The sequence below is a fragment of the Hyla sarda genome, chromosome 2, assembly GCF_029499605.1.
Source record: "Hyla sarda isolate aHylSar1 chromosome 2, aHylSar1.hap1, whole genome shotgun sequence".
In the NCBI taxonomy this organism is placed as follows: Eukaryota; Metazoa; Chordata; class Amphibia; order Anura; family Hylidae; genus Hyla; species Hyla sarda.
The window spans coordinates 391822831-391846644 of NC_079190.1; the positions used below are offsets into that span (position 1 = coordinate 391822831).

General features: G+C 42.2%; 1 protein-coding gene across 2 annotated transcripts in view; it reads left to right on the top strand.

Annotated features, from left to right (window-relative positions):
- Positions 1-22217, top strand: part of TRIM50 (tripartite motif containing 50) — a 41809-nt gene extending 19592 nt beyond the window's left edge. For both annotated transcript variants that reach the window (XM_056558646.1, XM_056558647.1), the window contains 4 exons: positions 11939-12169; positions 19412-19434; positions 19514-19638; positions 20971-22217. In XM_056558646.1, the coding sequence (XP_056414621.1) occupies positions 11939-12169; positions 19412-19434; positions 19514-19638; positions 20971-21536 (945 nt within the window). In that variant the 3' untranslated portion in view covers positions 21537-22217. The remainder of the gene's footprint in view (positions 1-11938; positions 12170-19411; positions 19435-19513; positions 19639-20970) is intronic.
- The last annotated feature ends 1597 nt before the right edge of the window (positions 22218-23814 follow it).

The following is a 23814-nucleotide window of genomic DNA, read 5'->3' on the forward strand; positions in this document are numbered from 1 at the left end:
CCTTTTCAGTCCACATAGTTAGCAAGAAGATTTACTCTACTGTAGATTAAATAGCTGTTGGCTGAACTATTTTTCCCAATCTCCTATGTACAGTGACCCCCGACCTACGATGGCCCCGACATACGATCATTTCAACATACGATTTCCTCTCAGAGGCCATCGCATGTTGAAGGCAGCATCAACATACAATGCTTTTGTATGTCAGGGCCAACGCATAAATGGCTATCCGGCAGCGCAGACTGCTTCAGCTGCCACCGGATAGCCGTTTGCAGTGCCCCGTATGATCCGCTGACGATCACTTACCTGTCCCCGGGCTCCGGCGTGTCCTCTTTGGGATCCCCTGCATCGTCGTCGATCTCCATCATCGTCATCACGTCACTGCGCACGCCGTCCCGTCATCCAATAGGAGCAGCGTGCGTAGCGACGTGATGGCGGCGACGGAGAGCGAGGATGCCGGGGAAGCAGAGGCCTTGCCGGAGCGTCGGGGACACCACGGGGACGCGGCGACAGCGATGGAGGGCGACATCCAGGGCAGCGGTGACGAGCGGTAACGGTCCGGAGCGGCGTGGACACGTGAGTACAACCTCCAATACCAGTGGTCTTCAACCTGCGGACCTCCAGATGTTGCAAAACTACAACTCCCAGCATGCCCGGACAGCCGTTTGCTGTCCGGGCATGCTGGGTGTTGTAGTTTTGCATCATCTGGAGGTCCGCAGGTTGTAGACCACTGTCCTATACTTTACATTGCACGGATCCCTCAACATACAATTGGGTCAACAAACGATGGTCCATTTGGAACGGATTACCATCGTATGTCGAGGGACCACTCATACATACTCAGCTCAGCTGAGCATGCATGTGAACTGAATAGGGAGAAAGTAGAATGGTCAGTGCCAGATTCTTTTGGCAGCTGCTTATCTCCTTTCAGACTAAAAGGATCAGGCATGTAGAAATTCAACTACCATACTAAGTTGATGAGTTGGACATCTAATCTAGTGTGTATGGGGCTGTTAGAGACACTAATATAGCAATGGGGATCAACTGGTGGAGACCACAACAACTGGAACCAATGATAGTCAGTAATTGGTTGTATTGTAGTACAGATATTGTTAATACTATTTGTCATAACAGGACATAATACCAGAATGACTGGTAAATTCCTAGATTATGAATCATTATGTTGTATTTTCAGTTGAAACTCCATATCACAGTTTCTGGTTGTTTACCACAATGCTGTGTTTTTGCTAGTACAATGATGTGTTTGTGCTAGTTCATTGTGTTCTTAAAGGGGTACTCCACTGAAAAAAAAATATGTTTTTAAATCAACTGGTTCCAGAACATTAAAAAGATTTGTAAATTACTTCTATTAAAAAATCTTAATCCTTCTGCTGCTGTTTTGATCCACAGGAAGTTATTATTTTTTTTTTTTTTGAATTTCCTTTCTGTCTGACCACAGTTCTCTCTGCTGACACCTCTGTCCATTTTAGGAACTTTCCAGAGTAGGAGCAAATCCCCATAGAATACCTATCCTGCTCTGGACAGTTCCTAAAATGGACAGAGGTGTCAGCAGAGAGCACTGTGGTAAGACAGAAAGTAAATTCAATAAGAAAAGAACTTCCTGTGAGCATACAGCAGCTGATAATTGCTGGAAGGATTAAGATTTTTTAATAGAAGTAATTTACAAATCTGTTTAACTTTCTGGTCACCACTTGATTAAAAAAAATGTTTTCCAGTGGAGTACCCCTTTAAGAGTTTACGCTATCGCACTCCCACACTGTGATTAGGCTGCAGTCACACTGAATCACGGAGGCAAGTGTCCTTGTGGCTTGTCCTTCATAGGTTTTGAGATAAGGCTGCTGTGGTAAATTATCAGTGGTCCTACCCATAGACAGATCCCCTCCCTTTTTTCTAATTCTAAGACTATAGAAGAACAAGGAAATCAATGACTCACGTCTTGTACTAGCTGATATATTTTTTACATTAGAAATATTTATGGACACAGTTCACACAGAGTTGGTCACTTGAGGAAAACAACAAAAGAGTATTTACCTACTGTAAATTCCATGAGTTCCATTTATACATGGGCAGTAAAACACTGTGTAAAGCCGCCCACACGTAGAAAGTCTTTCAAACATGTTGACATGGGGTCTATAGTGTGAGCTGAGCATGTATATTTATGGTGGAATTTCCAGAAATAAGAGCCAGCAGACATCTATATCATTATCTGAGGACCTAAAAGGCCTAAATTATTGTCACTACAAAATTATAGTTCTGCCATACCCCCTTAGGTGGTACACATCCTGTACATATTCACTCTGTCTTCTGATCACTTTGCCTTTGGCTTCCGTAGTAGGATTCCTCTGGTCTCTCTTCTTTTCCTTTTTCTTTAATCTTCTAATTTTTTACACTTTATTCCTCCTTTTCTACTGGGCTTTGCCCTCCAGTTGTCTGGATGGTCATCCATTCAAGTTCTTGCTTTCTCTTTCTATGTGGTTGGACAACCTTTTTTTCCATAATTGTACAGTCACATTTTGTTATTGAGCTGGCCATTTTTCTTTACTCATTTTATCTTTTATAATGTTAGCTGAGTACCCGGCGTTGCCCGGTTTTACCTTCCTAATCCTTGTTGGGGAGGAAAATCAACAAAGGAGGAAGCTTTTGACTTCATATCCCGTCCTCATATATTGTTTTCATATACCGTTCTAATATCCTGTCCTCATATATTTTTGTCATATCCCATCCTCATATCCCATCCTCATATATTGTTGTCATATCCCATCCTCATATCGCATCCTCATATCCCGTCCTCATATCCCATCCTCAAATCCCGTCCTCACATCCCGTCCTCATATCCCGTCCTCATATCCCTTCCTCAGGTGGGACTGAGTTGTGATGAAGATATTGTAAGCCGAAAATAGAAGGGGGTGTGGTTTTGTGGGAGTAGGCGTGATTTGCAAGCCAGACCTGATGCACAAAACGGGTAGAAACTAAAAGGGGTGGGGCTTTAACATTGGGCGTGTCTTTGTGAGATGGGGCGTAGCATGTGTGGAGGGTGTGGCTTGCAAACCGGACTGACACATTCACCAGAAGATGCAGAGCAGAGCTTGTGGAGTAAGGTACTGGAAGTCCCATATACTTGCATGGGACTTGAAACAAAAACCCATCTTTTATATAAGGGTGTAGGTAAGGGTTAATTAAACTATCTGTACCGGGTATTATCGAAATATCTCCAGACGTACGGAAGTTATGCCAGAACAAACATTCACCTATCCTATGTTTGTTGTTGACATATTAGTAACATGCGTGCCAAGTTTCATGTTAATATCTTTAGTGGTTTGGAAGTGATGCTGGAACATACACACATACATACATAAATAAATACATACATTGAGTTTTATATATATATAGACTAGCTGAGTACCCGGCATTGCCCAGTTTTTCCTTTCTAATCATTTTGGGGAGGAAAATCAACAAAGGAGGAAGCTTTTGACTTCATATCCCATCCTCATATATTTTTGTCATATTCAACCCCATATCCCATTCTCATATCCCGACCTCATATCCCGTCCTCATATCCCTTCATCATATCTCGACCTCATATCCTGACCTCCTATCCCGTCCTCATATCTCGACCTCATATCCCGTCCTCCTATCCCATCCTCAAATCCCGACCTCCTATCTCGACCTCATATTCTGTCCTCATATCCTGACCTCCTATCCCGTCCTCATATCCCAACCTCCTATCTCAACCTCCTATCCCGACCTCCTTTCTCCCCATATCCCGTCTTCCTATTTTGACCTCATTTCCTGTCCTCCTATCTCAACCTCATATCCCATCCTCACATCCTGTCTTCATATCCCGACCTCATATACCAATCTTATATCCCATCCTCATATCCAGTCCTCATATCCCGACCTCATTTCCCGACCTCATATCCTGTCCATATGTCCCCTCCTCAAATCCTGTCCTCAGGTGGGACTGATTTGTGATGAAGATATTGTGAGCTGAAAATAGAAGGGGACGTTGCTTTGTGGGACGGGGTTTGATTTGCAAGCCAGACCGATGCACAAAAAGGGTAGATAATAAAAGGGGTGGGGGTTAAATGTGGGCATGTCTTTGTGAGTTGCGGTGTGGCTTACAAGCCGGATTGACACATTCACCAGGAGATGCAAAGCGGAGCTTGTGGAGTAAGGAATTGGAAGTCCCATATACTGGCATGGGGCTTGAAACAAAAACCCATCTTTTATATAAGAGTGTAGGTAAGGGTTAATTTAACTATCATATATTTTTATTTGACATATAAGTAATATGTGTACCAGGTATTATTGAAATATCTCCAGCCATACGGAAGTTGTGTGGGAACATACATTTCCCATTGATTTGCATGGGACTTTAAACAAAAACCCCGACCCTCACAAATGGGGGTAGTTAAGGGTTAAATTAACTATCCTATATTTTAAGTTGACATATAAGTAACATGTGACCAAGTATCGAAATATCTCCAGCCGTTTGGAAGTTATGCAGTAACATATATTTCCCATAGACTTGTATGGGACTTTAAACAAAAACCCTGATCCTGGCAAATGGGTGTGAGTAAGGGTTAAATTACCCATCCTATGTTTGTTGTTGATGTATAAGTAACATGTGTGCCAAGTTTCATGTTAATATCTTTAGCCGTTTGGACGTGATGCTGGAACATACACTGAGTTTTACATATATAGATACTAGCTGAGTACCCGGCATTGCCCGGTTTTTCCTTCCTAATCCTTGTTGGGGAAGAAAATCAACAAAGGAGGAAGCTTTTGACTTCATATCCCATCCTCATATATTGTAGTCATATCCCAACCCCATATCCCATCCTCATATCCCGACCTCATATCCTGACCTCCTAACCCGACCTCTTATCCTGCCTCCGATCCCGTCCTCCTATCCCGACCTCCTATCCTGTCCTCCTATCCCGTCCTCCTATCTCGACCTCCTATCCTGTCCTCCTATCCCGCCCTCCTATCCCGCCCTCCTATCCCATCCTCCTATCCCATCCTCCTATCCCTACCGCCTATTCCGACCTCCTATCCCGTCCTCCTATCCCGACCTCCAATCCCATCCTCCTCGACCTCCTATCCCGACCTCCTATCCCAACCTCCTATCCTGACCTGTAATATGTGTACCAGGTATTGAAATATCTCCAGCCGTACGGAAGTTATGTGGGAACATACATTTCCCATTGATTTGCATGGGACTTTAAACAAAAACCCCGACCCTCACAAATGGGGGTAGTTAAGGGTTAAATTAACTATCCTATATTTTAAGTGGACATATAAGTAACATGTGACCAAGTATTATCGAAATATCTCCAGCCGTTTGGAAGTAATGCAGTAACATATATTTCCCATAGACTTGTATGGGACTTTACAAAAACCCCGACCCTGGCAAATGGGGGTGAGTAAGGGTTAAATCACCTATCCTATGTTTGTTGTTGACATATAAGTAACATGTTTGCCAAGTTTCATGTTAATATCTTTAGCTATTTGGACGGGATGCTGGAACATACACACACACACACACACATTGAGTTTTATATACAGTGACCCCCCGACATATGATCAAATCGACATACGATGGCCTCTCAGAGGCCATCGCATGTTGATGTCCGCATCGACATACAATGCTTTTTTATGTCTGGGCCATCGCATTAAGTGCTATCCGGCAGCGCAAAATGCTTAAAGGGTCACTCTCATTAAAACTAATTTTTGCTATTGCACTCCTTATGGTAAATGAAAAATATTTCTAATATACTTTGTTTAAAAAAAATGAAGTTTTCTATGTTTTATTTGTGCTTAAAAAAGCTGAAGAGCACATTTTCCCCCAACTCATACGCATGAGTTTTTTTTAAACAAAGTATATTAGAAATATTTTTCATTTACCATAAGGAGTGCAATAGCAAAAATTTGTTTTAATGAGTGCCCATTTAAGCTGCTGCCGGATAGCAGCTTAATGTTCCTCGTGTGGTGCGGTGAGTATTACTTACCCCTTCACGATGCTCCGGGATGCCCTTTGGGTCCAGCGCTGGTCCTCCGGTGTCTTCTCGGCCCTCTCCGGTCAATACGTTGCTGGGCACGCCGTCCCATCATCCAATAGGAACGGCGTATGCAGCGACGTAATGACGTCGCTACGTAGGCCCAGTAAGGCCTTGCGGAAGACATCGGAGGACAGGAGAAGACCAGGAGAGCCCAGCAGAGGACCGAAGAAGACCAGGAGAGCCCAGCAGAGGCCCATGGACACCATCGGGACGCGGTCCAGAGCGGCGGGGACAGGTGAGTATGACTTTACTTTTTTACATTGCACGAATCCCTCAACATACGATGGATTCGACAAACGATGGATCGTTTGGAACGAATTACCATCGTATGTTGAGGGACCACTGTATATAGATTATGGCATTTTTGCTGTTTACATGATCTGGTTGTACATGAGTCCTCTCTTATTTGTACTATACTATTTGTTCAGGATGCACCTTTGAGACGTATCAGGTTTTGGTGAGTCCATACTTGTCCTACACTGATTTATTTGTTTGTTGTTAATTCCTTTAAAAAAAAAAAAAAAAAAAAACTTTTATTTTTAATTTTAAAAGTTTTAAAAAAATCACAATAAGGGTATGTTCACACTACGTAATTCCCGCGGAATTCTACTCATGGAATTAAGTGCTGTGAACATAAACATCAGTGTGAATGGGTTTCCCCGAGACCCGTTCACACTGCGGAATTTCAGCAGCAGACAATTCTGCCGCTGAAATTGTTCCGCGCAAAGAAGAACATGTTAATTCTTTGCGCGAAAGTCCGCAAACTCTGCATAGCCGTCAATGGTAACGGCGCAGTGCCACGCGGTCCTGCCGCCGAAGTATTGCAGCAGCCGCAGCCAGAATGGAATCTCCGCTGGCGGCATTCTGCGAGCGGAGATTCCGTTCATAATCTGTAGTCTGAACATACCCTTAGGCTATGAACAGAAAATACATTTTGTCTGGCATTTTTTGGCCTGGAAAAAAGCCATGAAAAACTGTCAGAAGTGGACCCAGTAGTCAGGAAAAATATAAGTCCTTCCTTTATAGTTCTCATTCCTTTTGAATACATGCAGTGACAGTTTAAAGGGGTACTCCAGTGAAAAACGTTTTTATTTTTTTTAAATCAAATGGTGCCAGAAAGTTAAACAGATTTGTAAATTACTTCTATTAAAAAATATTAATCCTTCCAGTACTTATTAGCTGCTGAATAATACAGTGGAAATTGTTTTCCGTTTGAAACACAGAGCTGTCTGTTGACATCATGAGCACAGTGCTCTCTGCTGACATCTCTGTCTTTGTATGTCCTTTCTGCTATGTATCTGTTCACACTGTGTTTTCTCTTGTATGCATTTTCTGTGTTTCTATAACTAGATATCCCTGTTACCAGTCCATGGGGACTCTGGAAGATTGAGTTTTAATATCAAGACATTCCTGTGTCTACTGGAGGTTCTGAGGGATTGTGATTACTCCTGTTTAGCAATAGATCCCGTTTACCTTTGTGTGGGGGACTCAGAGGGTATTGTTATTCCTGTGTCTACCAGAGGTTTTCTAGGGGATTATGGTATATTTCTGTTTGTTCCTGGAGTCTGTTCAGACTCATCAGTTTTCCTGTCTTGTGTTCAGTGTGAACAGTGTTCTATAATTATTTTCTGTTTCGGGTTCAGTGTGAACAGTGTTCTATAATTATATCCTGTTGTATCCGTTTTTCTGAGTTGTAACTAGGCATCCCTGTCACCTTTCCATGTGGGGGCTCTGGGGAATTGAGAATTAATACTAGATATCTCCGTGCTCCATCCTGTACTCTGGGAGATTGTGTTTTAGTGTCAAGATATTCCTGTGCCTACTGGTGGTTTTCTGGGGGATTGTATATTCCTGTTTGTTTCTGGAGTCTTTGTTGACTCATCCGTTTCCTTGTCTGGTGTTTTGAACTCTATTTGTTTATTAGTTCATTATTCAGATCTTTGGAGTTTTTGTACATGCACTGATCATAGAGTACATGATCACTTAGCTAGTGTTTTCCTCTGTGCTTTACCATTGGTCTATAGTGTCCTCTGTGCTGCTCACTGATCTGTGTCCTCTGAACTTAGTCTGTTTTGTGTTTGTTATCTGAGTTCAGTTATTATAGAGTTCTATTTTCCTGTTATGTTATTGGCTTGTGACTGACTGTTTATTAGTTTGTGTTTTTAAGGCCACTGCTCAGGGAGGGATGGGTGCCCAGTTGTCGATCCACCGTTTAGGGTGGATTGGCAAGTAGGCAGGGAGAGTGGTTTTAGGGTCAGTTTAGGGATAACTCTCCCTGTCTCCCCCAGTCGGCCATGACAGCTTGATCCTGGGCTAGGCATGGGGAAAATAATGACTGACACCAAATTACGGAACAACGGCAGCTTTACTGAGGCAGACAGATGGAATAGTCTTTAGTGCTCAGTTAGGCCCAATGAGGTGACCAGTGACTTTGAGACTTGCAGGCTCGCTGGGACATGGACAGAATGCTGCAGACCCACGCTGAATTTAGACAGACTTGACTAGGCCTGACTAGACTTCACCACTTGTGAAGTTTACTGGCTTTGATGTTCACCTCTGGGGCACTTGGTGATGGAAGCGTGGCTGCGTGGTTAGGCCTTGGGTCTCCCAAGGACACCAGACACTCTCAGATCTTGACTTGTTCTGCTCCTCAGCTAAGACTGGAACTCCCTGGTTACAAGACTTGGTAACAACATTTAACGGTATATAACATTATAAAGACATTTTCATACATAACATGAGGCACTTGTTAACCATTTATGATACACAGATTAAGGGGGGACTCAGGGGACACTGCAATATAGTCTGCCACACAGGACAGCAAGGGTACAGGGGTACAACTCCTATACTGGGCCACCACACTGTTTTTGTTTTTTTTGGTGTTTTTCAAAAATAGTGTGCATTAGTATTGTTATGTTGTTTTATCCGTTGGAATTTTTCTCAGTGCACATAACGTGATTCATTCATCATGTGACTCAAGGATTTCTATTGAAATATTAAGAGAAAAACACCAAAGAAACATAAATGGAATTTTTTTTTTCTAGCATTATTTCTATGTATAGAAGTTACATATAGGGGGAAAATCGCCATAACCAGAGCATGCTGAAATTTTAACAAACTGCTACTGAGCCAAAAAGGCCACTTAAGGGTGAAAAAAGGGCAAAAAAACTAAACAAAACAACCGCCATGTGGGCATGGCATGTCATGTTTTCCAGCTAACATATGGCCGCATTATTCTTGGCCAAAATAAATGGCCTTTTTCATAAAGCTGCATTTCCACTGCATTCTTACTTTCACCCACTGGTTTGTATCCAAGATAAAATAGTTCTGAAACTCATACAATGCCCTTCCCAACGCCACTATATGAAAAATTAAAGATTTGTGGCTGACGTTACCAGCCGGAGATAGGTACATCGGTATAATTCTAGGGGTGTGGTAATGCACCTGCAAATGCCAGAGGGTAATATGTTGTTTATGTACATAGAAACTCATTCAGAATAATAACTTAGAATAATCTAGCCCAGATGACTTTCAAATTTCACATGGTTGGCAACTGTCCCTAATTTCCATGGACATTTCAAGGTTACAGCGACTTATTTCTCTTCAAATTGCTTTCCTTGTTTTCCCTTTAGTTCCCTGGCACATTCTCTAATCCTTTCTATTGATTTATAGGAAATGTCGATGTATTTTCCAACAGTTAACAAAATGTGATTACTCATGCCTATACATCTGTATTTAAGTATGACAAACTCTGGTTGGTATGATGTCATTTATTTTTACTGTCTCTAGAGACGTTGTTACTATAAGGCCAGGTTCACATAGTATTTTGGTGAGTATTTATAGCCAATACCAGGAGTGGAACCAGTCTACAATGGAAAGATTTGCATCTCTTTCTGTGTTTTGGACCCACATCTGGTTTAACAAAAATATTGACCAGAATACTATGTGTGACTCTATACTAAAGGGAAACTCTGATGTAAGTATGCTTAATAGAAGAGTACTTTAAAGGGTTATTCCGGCTAAATACATCTTATCCCCTATCCAAAGTATAGGGGATAATATGTCTGATCGCAGGGGGGCCCTCGTGACATCACAACACACCCCCTCCATTCATGTTTATGGGAGGGGGCGTGGCGCCACGTCTCCAATCCCAGAAACAAAGAGGTTTCCGAGACTGGAGATGCAGCCCCGTATAGAATGCGGGTACTGCACAGAGATCGCGGTGCGGTCCCAGTGGCGGGCCCCCCGCGATCAGACATCTTATCCTCTATGCTTTGGATAGGGGAAAAGATGTATTTGGCCGGAATACCCCTTTAAATAACTGGTAGTTTACAGATTATAATGTTTATGGCATGGGAGTTTAGCTTGGACACCTGAACAATACACTAACATATAGTATTTAGCTCACTGCATACACTGGTATTTCTAAGCTGAGAACGGGACAACGTTATGTATGGGTTCTCTACCTTTGAAAGTGGTTATCACACATTCGAACGTTAACTATCCATAGGATAGTTCATAAGTAGCTGACTAATTTGCATCAGACTTCTAAGACCACCACTGATTGTAAAAATGGAGGTGAAATAAACAGAGCATATTGTGCATGCACGGCCATCAAGCTATTCATTTTCTATGGGACTTCCAAACATTGCCAAGTCCTAAGCAATGTTTGGAATCCACATGGACAATCAATGGAGCACTGGCCATACATGGACAATGCACTCAGTTCATTCTGGGGGGGGAGGGGGGTGCAACATATTGCACAATCATAATGTAAACCCAGCCTAAGGGTAAGTTCACATGGGCGGATCTATTTGCGGGTTTCCCGCTGTATATTTGATAGGGGGCGGTCTCTTCTCGGCTGTCTGCAGCAGATTTTCCACGGTGGAAGTTACGCTGCAGAAAATCCGCCGCAAGCCCCATTGAAGTCAGTAGGGTCTGCAGAGGATTTTCCACAGCAGAAAGTACGCCGCGGAAAATCTGCTGCAGGGAGCCGAGAAGAGCCCGCCCCTTTTCAAATATGCAGTGGGAAACCAGCAAATAAATCCGCCCATCTGAACGTACCCTAAGGGTCAGTTCACACATGCGTAATTTCTGCTGCAGATTTGCTTCAGCAGATCTGCAGCAAAAATAAGCATGTGGGCACTTACAATTAAGGTAAGTTCACACAGGCGGATTAGCTGCGGAATTTCCGCAGCGGATTTTGCTGCCATTGACTTCAATGGGTCTGAAGGAAAATCTGCAAATCTGCCTCTATTGCGGATTTTCTGTTGACCCATTGAAGTCAATGGAAGCAAAGTCCGCTGCGGATTTTCTGCAGAAAATACGCTGCGGAAATTCACAGGTAATCCGCCCGTGTGAACGTACCCTTAGGGTACGTTCACACGTACAAAATCCGCTGTGGGAAGTCTGCTGCGAGTTCACCTCAATGTGTCTGCGAAAAATCCGCAATAGTGGCAGATTGACAGCAGACGCATTGTGAATGGTAGCAAAAGTCGCAACAGATTTCCCGCAGCGGGCGACCTACAACGGAATTTGTACGTGTAAACGTAGACTTATGCTGCCTATGCTTATGCAGAGAAATTGGAAACCAGACAGCTACATCATTTCTGGCAAATGTAACCAATAGTAAAAGGGGAGAGGGGATGGAAATTGCTTAATAGCCATGCATTTCTTTTTATCGACACTTAGGGAACAATGGACCTTACTTTTGATTGTGGCTATACATCTTTTAGGTCTATTTACAAAAACAAAAAAAACCTTTTTAATGTGGGGCCTACTTGCTGAATGTAGTCAGAGACGCCATACAATCTGCGCCTACAGATAAACTAATGGGTGATGTCTCTATTGCTTTCCAGAATGAATCGGATGTGTTTCAACGTTTAATCTGCAAAGAATTCCGTGAGCTCCAGCGATACATTGCAGAAGAAGAGTCTCATTTTCTAAAGTTAGTGTCCACAAAGGCAACAGAACTCATCAATTCCATCGAGATCCAGTTACAGCAAAGAAATGAGATTCTGAGCATTGTACAAGACAAAGAGAGGCAACTGGAGAACCTGGGAAATGAGAATCACTTACACTTCATCCAGGTGAGACATGACTCTTTAGGGTAGTGTTTCCCAACCAGGGTGCCTCCAGCTGTTGCAAAACTTCAACTCCCAGAATGCCTGGACAGCCAACGGCTGTCCAGGCATGATGGGAGTTGTAGTTTTGCAACAGCTGGAGGCGCCCTGGTTGGGAAACACAGTTTTAGGGTATGTTCACACATTCAGGTTTTTATTTGCCATTATTGAATATAACCAGGAACCAGGAATAGATCTAAAATTGATCCATTTATGTTCTGTTCCTGGCTCTAAATTCAATAATTGCAATTAAAAACCTGAATGTGTGAACACAGCCTCATGCCTGTGTTTATTAAAAGGCCACTTTCTCCTGGGGGTAATACAGGTGCACCCATTTTACAGATGGAAGCCTCTACCCAACTGAACTAAGAGCATTATGGGAATCTATGATGAAATGAGTTACCGTGGATTATTATGGGTTCAAAAATGCACCACATTATGCCATGTAAAATGTAAAGTTGTCCCATAGTATATTGGGCCCTACGTTTTGAGTAGAGTTGAGCGAACTTACAGTAAATTCGATTCGTCACGAACTTCTCGGCTCGGCAGTTGATGACTTATCCTGCATAAATTAGTTCAGCCTTCAGGTGCTCCGGTGGGCTGGAAAAGGTGGATACATTCATAGGAAAGAGTCTCCTAGGACTGTATCACATTTTCCAGCCCACGGGAGCACCTGAAAGCTGAACTAATTTATGCAGGAAAAGTCATCAACTGCCGAGCCGAGAAGTTTGTGACGAATCGAATTTACTGTAAGTTCGCTCATCTCTAGTTTTGAGCCATAAACTGCTGATAAAACAGACCTAAAGCAAAAAAAATACTGAATAAAACAGCCATAGGCCGCTTTCACACAAGCATTTTACATGCCTATTTATAGGTCCATATTAAGAACTCAGGTCTTGGCTTGTCCATGGGTTTGATTACCCAAACTGACAGCTGTTTTTTAGCCAAAGCAAGTAATGTATTGAAAAGGAAGAATTGGAACTCTGAGGCTAGGTTTCCACTTGTTTGTTTTTTTTACACCTAAAAAAAAAAACGCCAGCAAAAACGCCACGCAGCTTTTTCCTGCGTTTTGGCAGTTTTTCTGGTGTTTTTTCTGGTGTGCAGAAACAGCCAAATTTGTACCCCGAGGCAGTTTTCTCACTGCCTTTAGGGTACCACTGTATACAGAAGACAAGATCCCCTTACCTCCCTTGCTCCCTGTCGGGTCTGTGTAGCTCTGCTCCCTTTTGATGACATCATTAGGGGGGCAGAGCTATAGACGGGAGCCAGGCTGGTAAGTCTGAGGCTCTGTTCACATTGTCTGTTTTGTAAAATGTGAACAGACCCTTCTGCCAGTGTCTTCCCAGACAGGGAGATTCCAGCTGTTGCTAAACTACAGTTGTAGTTTTGCAACAATTGGAGGCTCCCTGTTTGGGAAGACATTTCATTATGGGCGCTCTCAACCAGCAGAGAGCGCCAAAAATGTCCTAACCCATTTTTTTGTGTTTTTTTTTTCTTCTCGTTTCAGATCCGTATATGCAGAGGATTACGGTGGATTCGATGGATTATGGCGATGAACTGGATTTTTTTTCTTTAAAAAAAATGTTTAACAAGGGCTGTGGGGGAGTGTTTTTTTCTTTAAATAAAATAATTTTTCCAATTTGTTGTGTTTTTTATTAGAGAATTTTCAGGCTTAGTAGTGGAAGCTGACCTCTGTCAGCGTTAGCCCCAAAAACTGCTGGCGCTAACCCCCAATTATTACCCTGGAGCCGGTACCAACAGGCCTGAAGCATCAAAAATGGCACTCCTGGGCCTAGGCGGTAACAGGCTGGCATTATTTAGGCTGGGGAGGGCCAGTAACAATGGTGCTAACCCACCCTGGTAACGTCAGGCTGTTGCTGCTTTGTTGGTATCTGGCTGTGAATAAAAATATGGGGAACCCTATACGTTTTATTTATTTATTTATGAAAAAAACTGCTTAGGGTTCCCGTATTTTTATTCACAGCCAGATTACCAACCAAGCAGCAACAGCCTGACGTTACCAGGGTGGGCGAGGACCGCTTAGACCCAGGAGCGCCATATTTGATGCTCTGGGTCTGTTGGTACTGGCTCTTCCCGGCACCCCTGTGGCGGTGGGTACCAGAGTGATAATTGGTGGTTAGCGCTAGCTGTCTTTGGGGCTAACGCTAAGCCCCGGCTTAGTAATGGATTCCATCAATAAGATATCCTCCACTACTAAGCCTGAGAATTCAATTTAAAAAAAACACAACACACCGGGAAAAAAAAAATATTTTTAAAAACACTCCTCCACAGCCCTCGTTAACCATTTTATTAAAAGAAGAAAAAAAATCCAGTTCATCCGCTGTAATCCATCGAATCCGCCGTTATCCTCTGCATACACTGATCTGAAATGAGAAGAAAAAAAAAACACAAAAAATTGGTTAGGACATTTTTGTCACTCTCCGCTGGGGAGAGAGCCCATAATGCAATGGCTACCCGAACAGGGAGCCTTCAATTGGTACAAAACTTCAACCCCCAGCATGCCCAGGCAGCCTTTGGCTGCCTGGGGATGCTGGGAGTTGTAGTTTATCAACAGCTGGAGTCTCCCTATCTGGGAAGACACTGCCAGAAGGGTCTGTTCACATTATACAAAACGGAACATCTGAACAGATCCTCAGACTTACCAGCCTGGCTCCCGTCTGAAGCACCGCCTCATAATGAGATCATCACTAGGGGGCGGAGCTTCACAGACCCAGCCAGGACTGGAGGGAGGTAAGGGGATTTCTTCATCTTCTGTATACACTATATACAGCTATCTATAGATAGCTGTATGTATTGTATACTGCCCAAAGGGATAACCTACACTGTCCAGCAGTGTAAGTTAACTCTTTCCTTGCCAGGCTGGCATAGTAAGTTCTTGCTGAGCAGTAGATATGTATGTCTACTGCTCAGCATCAGCTGTTCTCTCGGCTCTGTAGCCGTGAGCACAGCTGAGTCCCGAAATTCACATCAGGAGGATCGCATCGTGTGTCAGGTGTGACACTTGCTGTGATCTGTCCTTAACTGCAGGTACTACAGCTCCCAACATGGACCTTAACTGCATGTACTACAGCTCCCAACAGATCGCAGCGAGTAACTTCTGACACCTGTTGTGATTTGTCTATTAATGCAGGTACTACAGCTCCCAGCATGGAGCAGAGTGTGCTCCTTGTTGGGAGTAGTAGTACCTGCAGTTAAGGAAAGATCACAGCAGATGTCACTTCTGACACCCGCTGTGATCCTTCTGTATAATGTATAGAATTGGCCGGCCACTCTTCCATGGTCCCCTGCACTGACGTATATATACACCTAGTCATATTTACCACAGAGAGTTGTGATTGGCTGGAACCATCTGGCCAATCCCAGCTCTCTGCAGGAAATATGAATAGGTGTAAATATACTGCAGTGCAGGGGACCATAGAAGAGCGGCCGCCGGATCTATACATTATACAGAAGGATCGCAACGGGCGATCTGTCAATTAGTACAGGTACTACTACTGCCATCATGGAACAGTGTGTTCCATGCTGGGAGTAGTAGTACTACCTAAAAAATGTTTTTAAAAAAAGTGAAAAACACACACACACTACATTTTTATTATTTACGGCTACATTTTTAGTGCCCTACCCGCCCACATAAATTGATCCCTGTTTAAAAATTAATAGAAATTTTGTTATGAAAAAGATACATTTCGTTAAATACAATTTTTTCCATCGCTACTGTATCTTTTTTTTTTTAATGGTACCCTACGAAATTTTGTATTAAAAAGTAAGTCCAAAAAAGAATAAAAACCGCCTGCAAAAACGCCAAAGTTAAAACCCACATGGCGTTTTTTCACTTGTATAGACTTCTATCGGAGGAAAACGCCAAGATTTTCCTGAAAAAAACGCCAAAAGTCTCAACAAGAGGTAATTTTCGAAAAAACTGCCAAGGAGTCCAAAATAGCAGAAAAACGCCAAAAGGATAAAAAACATGCCAAACTGAAAAACGCCTAGTGGAAATGGCATTTTGCAGTTCTCTATTGACTTGCAGTTAACATCTGGCTGCAGTGTTTTTTCACACAAAAAAACGCCATGCGGCAGAATGGGCGTTTTTATTGGCGTATTTGCCAAAAAGAAAAAAAAAAGTGGAAACCTAGCCTAAATGAAGACATAATATTTCTACCTCCTGCTGGATTCACAGTTTAACATACAGTTAAATAACACCACAAGCTTGCTTTGGATGCATTCGCAGGAAAAGGGGTACTCTTTTCGAATCAACTGGTGTCAGAAGGTAAAGCAGATTTGTAAATTACTTCTGTTAAAAAATCTTAATCCTTCCAGTACTTATCAGCTGCTTATACGACAGAGGAAGTTGGGTGGTTCTTTTCAGTCTGACCACAGTGCTCTCTGCGGCCACCTTTGTCCATGTCAGGAACTGTCTGGAGAAGGAGAGGTTTGCTACAGGGATTTGCTCCAACTCTGGACAGTTCCTGACACAGACAGAGGTGTCAGCAGAGAGCACTGTGGTCAGACAGAAAATAACTATTCAACTTCCTCTGTAGTATACAGCAGCTGATAAGTACTAAAAGGATTAGGAGCATTTCATTTACAAGTCATTTACAAATTTGTTTAACTTTCTGGCATCAGTTGATTTGAAAAATAGTTTTCCACCGCAGTACCCCTTTAACAAACTGGACTTACCACGTGACTCTTTACAGGTTACGTAGGCTACTTTATAACTTTAGAAATCTATTATCATCATGTTTGATGGTATGGTAGCAGTTAAGATGATGAAATTGGGATGACAGGGTCCCTGTATCAAGAAAAATTCAGAATCTAGCTGTTACGCACCTGTAAATGAAGTTTACAGATATTCCACTCACATTTTGCACTTTAAAGAGTACCTGTCATCAAACCATATTTTCTAAACTAACTCAGATTTTATTTCCTAACAATTCCTAACACCCCTCCTACCCTTAAAAAAAATTCCGAGCTTTAAAGAGCTCTGTATCATACTGTTCCCTTTGCTCACATTGTCTGAGCTCTTGGCAGGAGAAAGTGGGCGTTCCCCAACAGGCGCAACATCACTGAAGCCTGCGAGAGCTGTGCCTCACCACGCCCCGCACGCACTTACTCAGTTTGAACTTCTGCAGGTCCAGGTTGAGACCAAACTAACTGTTTGACTTGCGCAGGGAACAGAACAGAGCCAACTAGTGGCCATTTTTTCAGTCACATTAAAAACATAAAGGTTGAGAATTTTAACAGCAAGTAAATAGCGTGTGTATAAAGTGTCTTATAATTACATAAGGAACCATATATTAAAAGTTAAGTTTGGTGACAGGTACTCTTTAAGAGCAGAATCCTACAGGGATTTTTTTTCCCTTTAATTAAAGGGGTAGCATGATGAACGTTTTCTGCAGAAGCATTTCTATCTAGGAACAATAATTACTGCTGAGCATTGGTAATGCATAACACTGCTCTCCAGTGGCCTCTAGTGGTCATTTAGAGAATACGGAACGCTAGCATGAATCCTTATTTGGCTCTAGAAATAAAACATATGCCTATGAAAAATGTATTTAGGTTAAAAGTATTTATTACCTATCCACTGAATTTGTGATATATGTTAGCCTAGTGGGCGACCACTAAGTGCATAGTGCTTAGCTATTTTCATTAGTGCTATAGACTTTGAATGAAGTGGAAGGGCACATGCTGCTCGATTTAAAATCCGACTAAATGTGGTTCTGGCGATCAGTGGGGGATCTCTCAATGATCTACCATTTATCACCTATCCAGCAGAGATTCAGAATACCTTTTTAAATATAGGATAGATTACTAATACTGAGCATATGATGGTTTTTGTTGGCAAATTTCAGCTTTACTTTGCACAGCAAAAAACAGTATCCAGCTGCTGGAAGTTTAAATAAGAGAGATAGGAGGGATCCATGTTTTGTACTTTATAGTAAGCATTATAGTATACACTGCTGCAGAGTACGTTGGAAATATGAAAGCAACAAGAAATAAACACAAATTATTATGATCAAATTTATAAGCAGCCAAGAAGCCATTAACCACAGAGGACACTTGTCAAAGTTACACAGGCTTTCCGGTCTACCAGAGGATCATTTGGCATAGAAACAATAATACACCCTAATACATACTCCAGCCTGTATACTGCTGGCTCTGGAGTCAAGCCCTTGCCACTAGCGTCTAAAAAGGTGGCAGTACATAGTTACATAGTTACATAGTTAGTATGGTTGAAAAAAGACATACGTCCATCAAGTCCAACCAGGGAATTGAAGGGAAGGGTGTAAGGGGATAAGAGGAAGGGATGGGATTTTATAATTCTGCATAAGCATTAATGTTATTTTGTTCCAGGAATGTATCTAACCCTGTTTTAAAGCTGTTAATTGTTCCTGCTGTAACCAGTTCCTGAGGTAGACTGTTCCATAAATTCCCAGTCCTCACGGTAAAGAAGGCGTGCCGCCCCTTTAGACTAAACCTTTTCTTCTCCAGACGGAGGGAGTGCCCCCTCGTCCTTTGAGGGGGGTTTAACCTGGAACAGTTTTTCTCCATATTTTTTGTATGGGCCATTTATATACTTATATACGTTTATCATATCCCCCCTTAAACGTCTCTTCTCAAGACTAAATAATTGTAACTCCCTTAATCTCTCCTCATAGCTAAGATGCTCCATGCCCCATGCGGTAACCCTGTGCTTTACCAGTATTTCCCGCTAGTCCTTTGCAATTGGTAAATTACAGCTGCAAGTACAGATAAAGCACAACATTAAAGATTAAAATGAAATAAAAAATGGATAAGTGCATGTTCTGTAAAGATGGAGGATGGTTTTTTGCTGGTCGTCTCATGGAAACCCAATCCCAAGATGATTGTACTGAATATGGTTATAGAATATAAATATATAGATATAAACTATCTTTACTGGTCTAACTTCTGGAGTGCATTAGACCAATGTTTCCCAACCAGTGTGCCTCCAGCTGTTGCAAAACTACAACTCCCAGCATGCCCGGACAGCCAAAGGCTGTCCGGGCATGCTGGGAGTTGTAGTTTTGCAACAGCTGGAGGCACACTGGTTGGGAAACGCTGCATTAGACAACTGTAAACTGACAACTGTGTATTGTTCAACGATAAGAAATCCTTTTCTTCTTTTCACATTTTTCTCTTACCACTTTTCTATTTTGTTTCTTTTGACAGAATTACGCAACAGTGACTTCCAGGCAAGTGATACACATATGTTTAACATTTGTATATGATGCAGATGAATAATAAAACTCAGGTCACATTTCTTTCTTGCAGTTGTCAGCCCCTGCTCCCTCGCTGTGCCGACACATCCTATAATGCTGTATTCTTTAAACCTGGAATCCGACAAGATGACATCAAACTAACAGTCTGGAAGCGCCTGCACCGTAGGATTCTGCCCTGTAAGGATTTTTTTTTTAGTGAATTAAATAATCTTTTGCAGTTAGAGTCATTTTTCAATGCCAAAGATATCCGATTGGTGAGGATCTGACTGATGGGATCCACACTTATCCAATGAATAGGATAGGGGATAAGATGTCTGATCGTGGGGGTCCCACCGCTAAGACCCCCCACAATCTCCTTGCAGCACCTGGCAGTAGTTTAGAGGATTCGTGAGGTCATGGCCATGACCCCTCCTGACAATATAATGAAGGAGGTCCCAGCACTCACCGATGCAAGCAATTTGATATTTTATTGTATATCCAAGTCACAGGATGCGTTTCGGCACTTAGCCTTCCTCTGCTGTCAGCAGAAGAAGGCTAAGTGCCAAAACGCGTCCTGTGACTTGGATATACAATAAAATATCAAATTGCTTGCATCGGTGAGTGCTGGGACCTCCTTCATTATATTGCATTACTTTTTTCCTCGCGCACCACCACCTTTTCAGATAGCGCTGACCATTGCTCTACCAATGACCCCTCCTGACGTCACACCACGCCCCCTCAATGCAAGTGTATGGGAGGCGGAATGGCAGCCGTCACACCCTCTCCCATAGACTTACATTGAGAGGGAGAGTGTGATGTCACGAGGGGGGCATGGTTATCATGTCACGAGCCCCCGGCACCGCATCACTAGTCATCCGGCTCAGAGCGAAGTTCAACTGGGATGCCACAGCAGAGATTGCAGGGGGTCCAAATGGCGGGAGCCCCGCAATCAAACATCTTATCCGCTATCCTTTGGATAGGGGATAAGATGTCTAGTAGCGAAGTACCCCTTTAAATGTTATTAGGACATGTTAGCATCCATCACATGCCTATTTTAGTAAATACTTTTGTATAAAACTTTGAACATATTTAGATTTACTGTAAGAATATGTTCACAGTGTGGAATCTCCGCAAAATACTTTGGCGGTAGGACCGTGCAGCACCCCGCCGTCACCATTGATGGCTATGCAGTGCTTGCGGACTTCCGTGCAAAGAATGGACATGTTCCTTCTTTGCACGGAACAATTTCAGCAGCGGAATTGTCCACTGCTGAAATTCCTCAGTGTGAACTGGTCTCACGGAAGACCCATTCCCACTGATGGTAGTGTTCACTGCGCAGAATTCTGCAGTGTTGAACTTACCCTTAGGCATCTAACACTGTGAGAGTTTTTTGGTGAGAGCCCTCCTTTAAGTGAGGAGAAGAAAAAGGTTTAGCAGGTATTTTTGTGGCATCTGAAATAATGTTTCTGATTTAATTGTTATGTCTCTTCTGTATTTTAACAATGTGCTTATCTTCTGTGATTTCTACAGCTCCAGAGGTTCTGAAATTAGACCCCCTCACAGCGCACCCACTTCTGGAGTTGTCCAGGGGAAATACTGTGGTGCAGTGCAAGTCACCCGCTTGCCGTCGTGGCAGCAATCCTGAGGGCTTTGAAAACAGCAGCTGTGTTCTGGCAACACGTGGCTTTTCCACAGGGAAACATTACTGGGAAGTAATTGTTGGCACCAAACAGAAGTGGAGAATTGGTGTGGTGAAGGGCACAGTAAGCCGTAAAGGCAAGATGATTCGATCACCAGAGGCAGGGGCATGGCTTATTGGCCTTAAAGAAGGACGTTATTATGAAGCCTTCACATCTCCCAGTGTCTATCTGCCTATCCAAACCCATCCAGAACGCATTGGCATTTTCCTAAACTATGAGAAAGGGGAGCTTACGTTTTATAATGCAGACAACACAGATGAACTGATACCTCTCTATACATTTCGTGCAGAGTTCCAAGGAAAGCTTTACCCAGTTCTGGATGTATGCTGGCAAGAGAGGGGAACCAATCCTCAGCCTCTTATATTGCCAATGTCAGGCAACATTAAAGCTCCATAATCATTTTTAAAACTATTTTCCTTTGATATGTAGCTTATCATACCAGGACACAAATAACTTTACAAGGGTTTCCAGGCAGGGAGATTGATTTTGCAAATGCCTTGGGGTTTCAGTGAAGATATGCACCTTCTCTGATCCCTTGCTACTGCCATTCTGATGGTGCCTAGCCCCTGCTTCTCTCTTCTTCTTCTTGGTTCCTGTGGTGTTTTTTGGGGTAGGAAATGCTTGCTCAGCCCAGAGGCAGGAGAGTATGCTGTCTTTTTTGATGCATTTACAAAAAAAAAAAAAAAAAAAAGAACTCCATTCTCAATGCCCAGAAAACCCCCTTTAAAGAGCATATGACAGCAGCATCACCGGCACTAACCTGCTTTTACATCCTTGTACAGGGTAATATTGCGGATTTTAACAATGTTTACCATTTGGTGATGTTGTTCTCAACTTATGGGCTAAAATTTTAATATCACAAAGAACTGGCGCTCAAGGTCTAAGATATATGGCACAATAATTAATAAGCAATAAGATTTATTCTAAATGATGCATAGTCAGACATATATTTAAACAACTGCAGTAAAAATAAAAGTACTGCCGACACCAACAGGGCCCTTATCGGTGTCGCAACAATAGTGGATACAACTTATAATGTAGAACCAAGAAAGCTAATTTTTTACATTTTTTTTTTCATTTTAGACCATAACTCAAGGAAGAAACACTTGGTCATAATTTTATGACCAAGTGTTTCTTCCTTTACGCAATACTAAACTGACACATAGGTCTTTATATATATATATATATATATATATATATATATATATATATATATATATCTATTTGCTCCCCCCCCCTATTCTATAGACCATAACTCAGCAATGGCACTAACGGTTTGTGCAGGTGATGCTGCTGTCAGATTACCTTTAAGGGAGAATTCCGGGAAATTTTTATTTTATTTTTTTGTTCATATAGTTCAGCATAGGATATTATTTGAGAATAATGTGAAGGTTTTTGTGCATGCCTTTCTCTTACCTCTTTTTGCTGATGTGGCATGCATAGAATAGGCTTCATATTGGTTTATAAATGCACAGTGAAGTGGGTTCTGCTGTTTTTGCAATTATATTCCAAATTGTAATAAAAAGATCAACATTTTGCACAATTGCGGTACAATGGGGGAGATTTATAAAAAAAAAACTGTGTAAAATTGACCAATTGCCCATATCAACCAATCAGATTTAAAGAGGCCTGTTTATTTTATCTATATGTTTTAGGGAAAATCACAGCAAAAACATAAAAAAGCAGCTGATCTATAGAGATAGCAGATGGAGCTGGGAGGAGTGGGGAGGAGTCTGGGAGTTAGTAGGAGGGATCTGGTAGGTGATGATGTCATCCTGTAGGCCACAGGAAGACAGAGTCTGACGTCCTTTTGTAACCATTAGGCACTGGAAGATTTGGAGAGTCAGACTGGTGATCACATGATCAAGTAAGGGCATTGAAACACATAGATGCAGCTGTGCTGGAATAAACAATTGGAGCTGTAGGACTAGTGATGGGGAGTTAAAATATGGGGGGGGGGAAGAAAAACAGGAGTACTCTTTACGTACTATAATATTATGGCATATATAGGCAGAAGTTGGTTATCAAAACCTACCTCTTTCTCTCTTTCTGTCCATATATATATATATATATATATATATATATATAGTTTGACATAATTTCATAGCTTGAGGGGAGCTTTGAGAAATCATCATGAATTATGTTCAAAACTTTTCAGGATATGAGTAAAATACTTAATAAAGATTCATTGCAGCTTCTGAGAGCAGCATAGGATAGAGAGGGAGAAAAGTTCACTGCAGGAAATGTAGCAGAAGTCTGAGGAATAGCCTAAGATGTCTGCCATGTATTTTGCTGTGTATTGCTGCAGTTTTGGATCCAGCTTACCGTATTTCATCATTCACGAATTATGAGTGGAAAATGTGTTAATAGGATTCCTGGCAGCATTTAACCAGCTTTTATACACACACACACACACATCCCTGAGCACAGCATCTCTCCCTCTTTTATATGTGCCCTCTGTTGGGGTAGTTTAGGAGACCTGACTATCTGCTTTAAAAGGGTTGTCTATTTTGGACAATTCTTAATAGCTAGATGGGTCCCTTGTCAATAGGTTGATCACAAGGTGTCGCCCTGCAATCAGCTGTAATCTTTGGGGAAGTGACACCATAGATTGACCAAAGCATTGTACAGTGACTACTCCACATTGTCTGCAGAGAGGAGAACACTGGCCCTC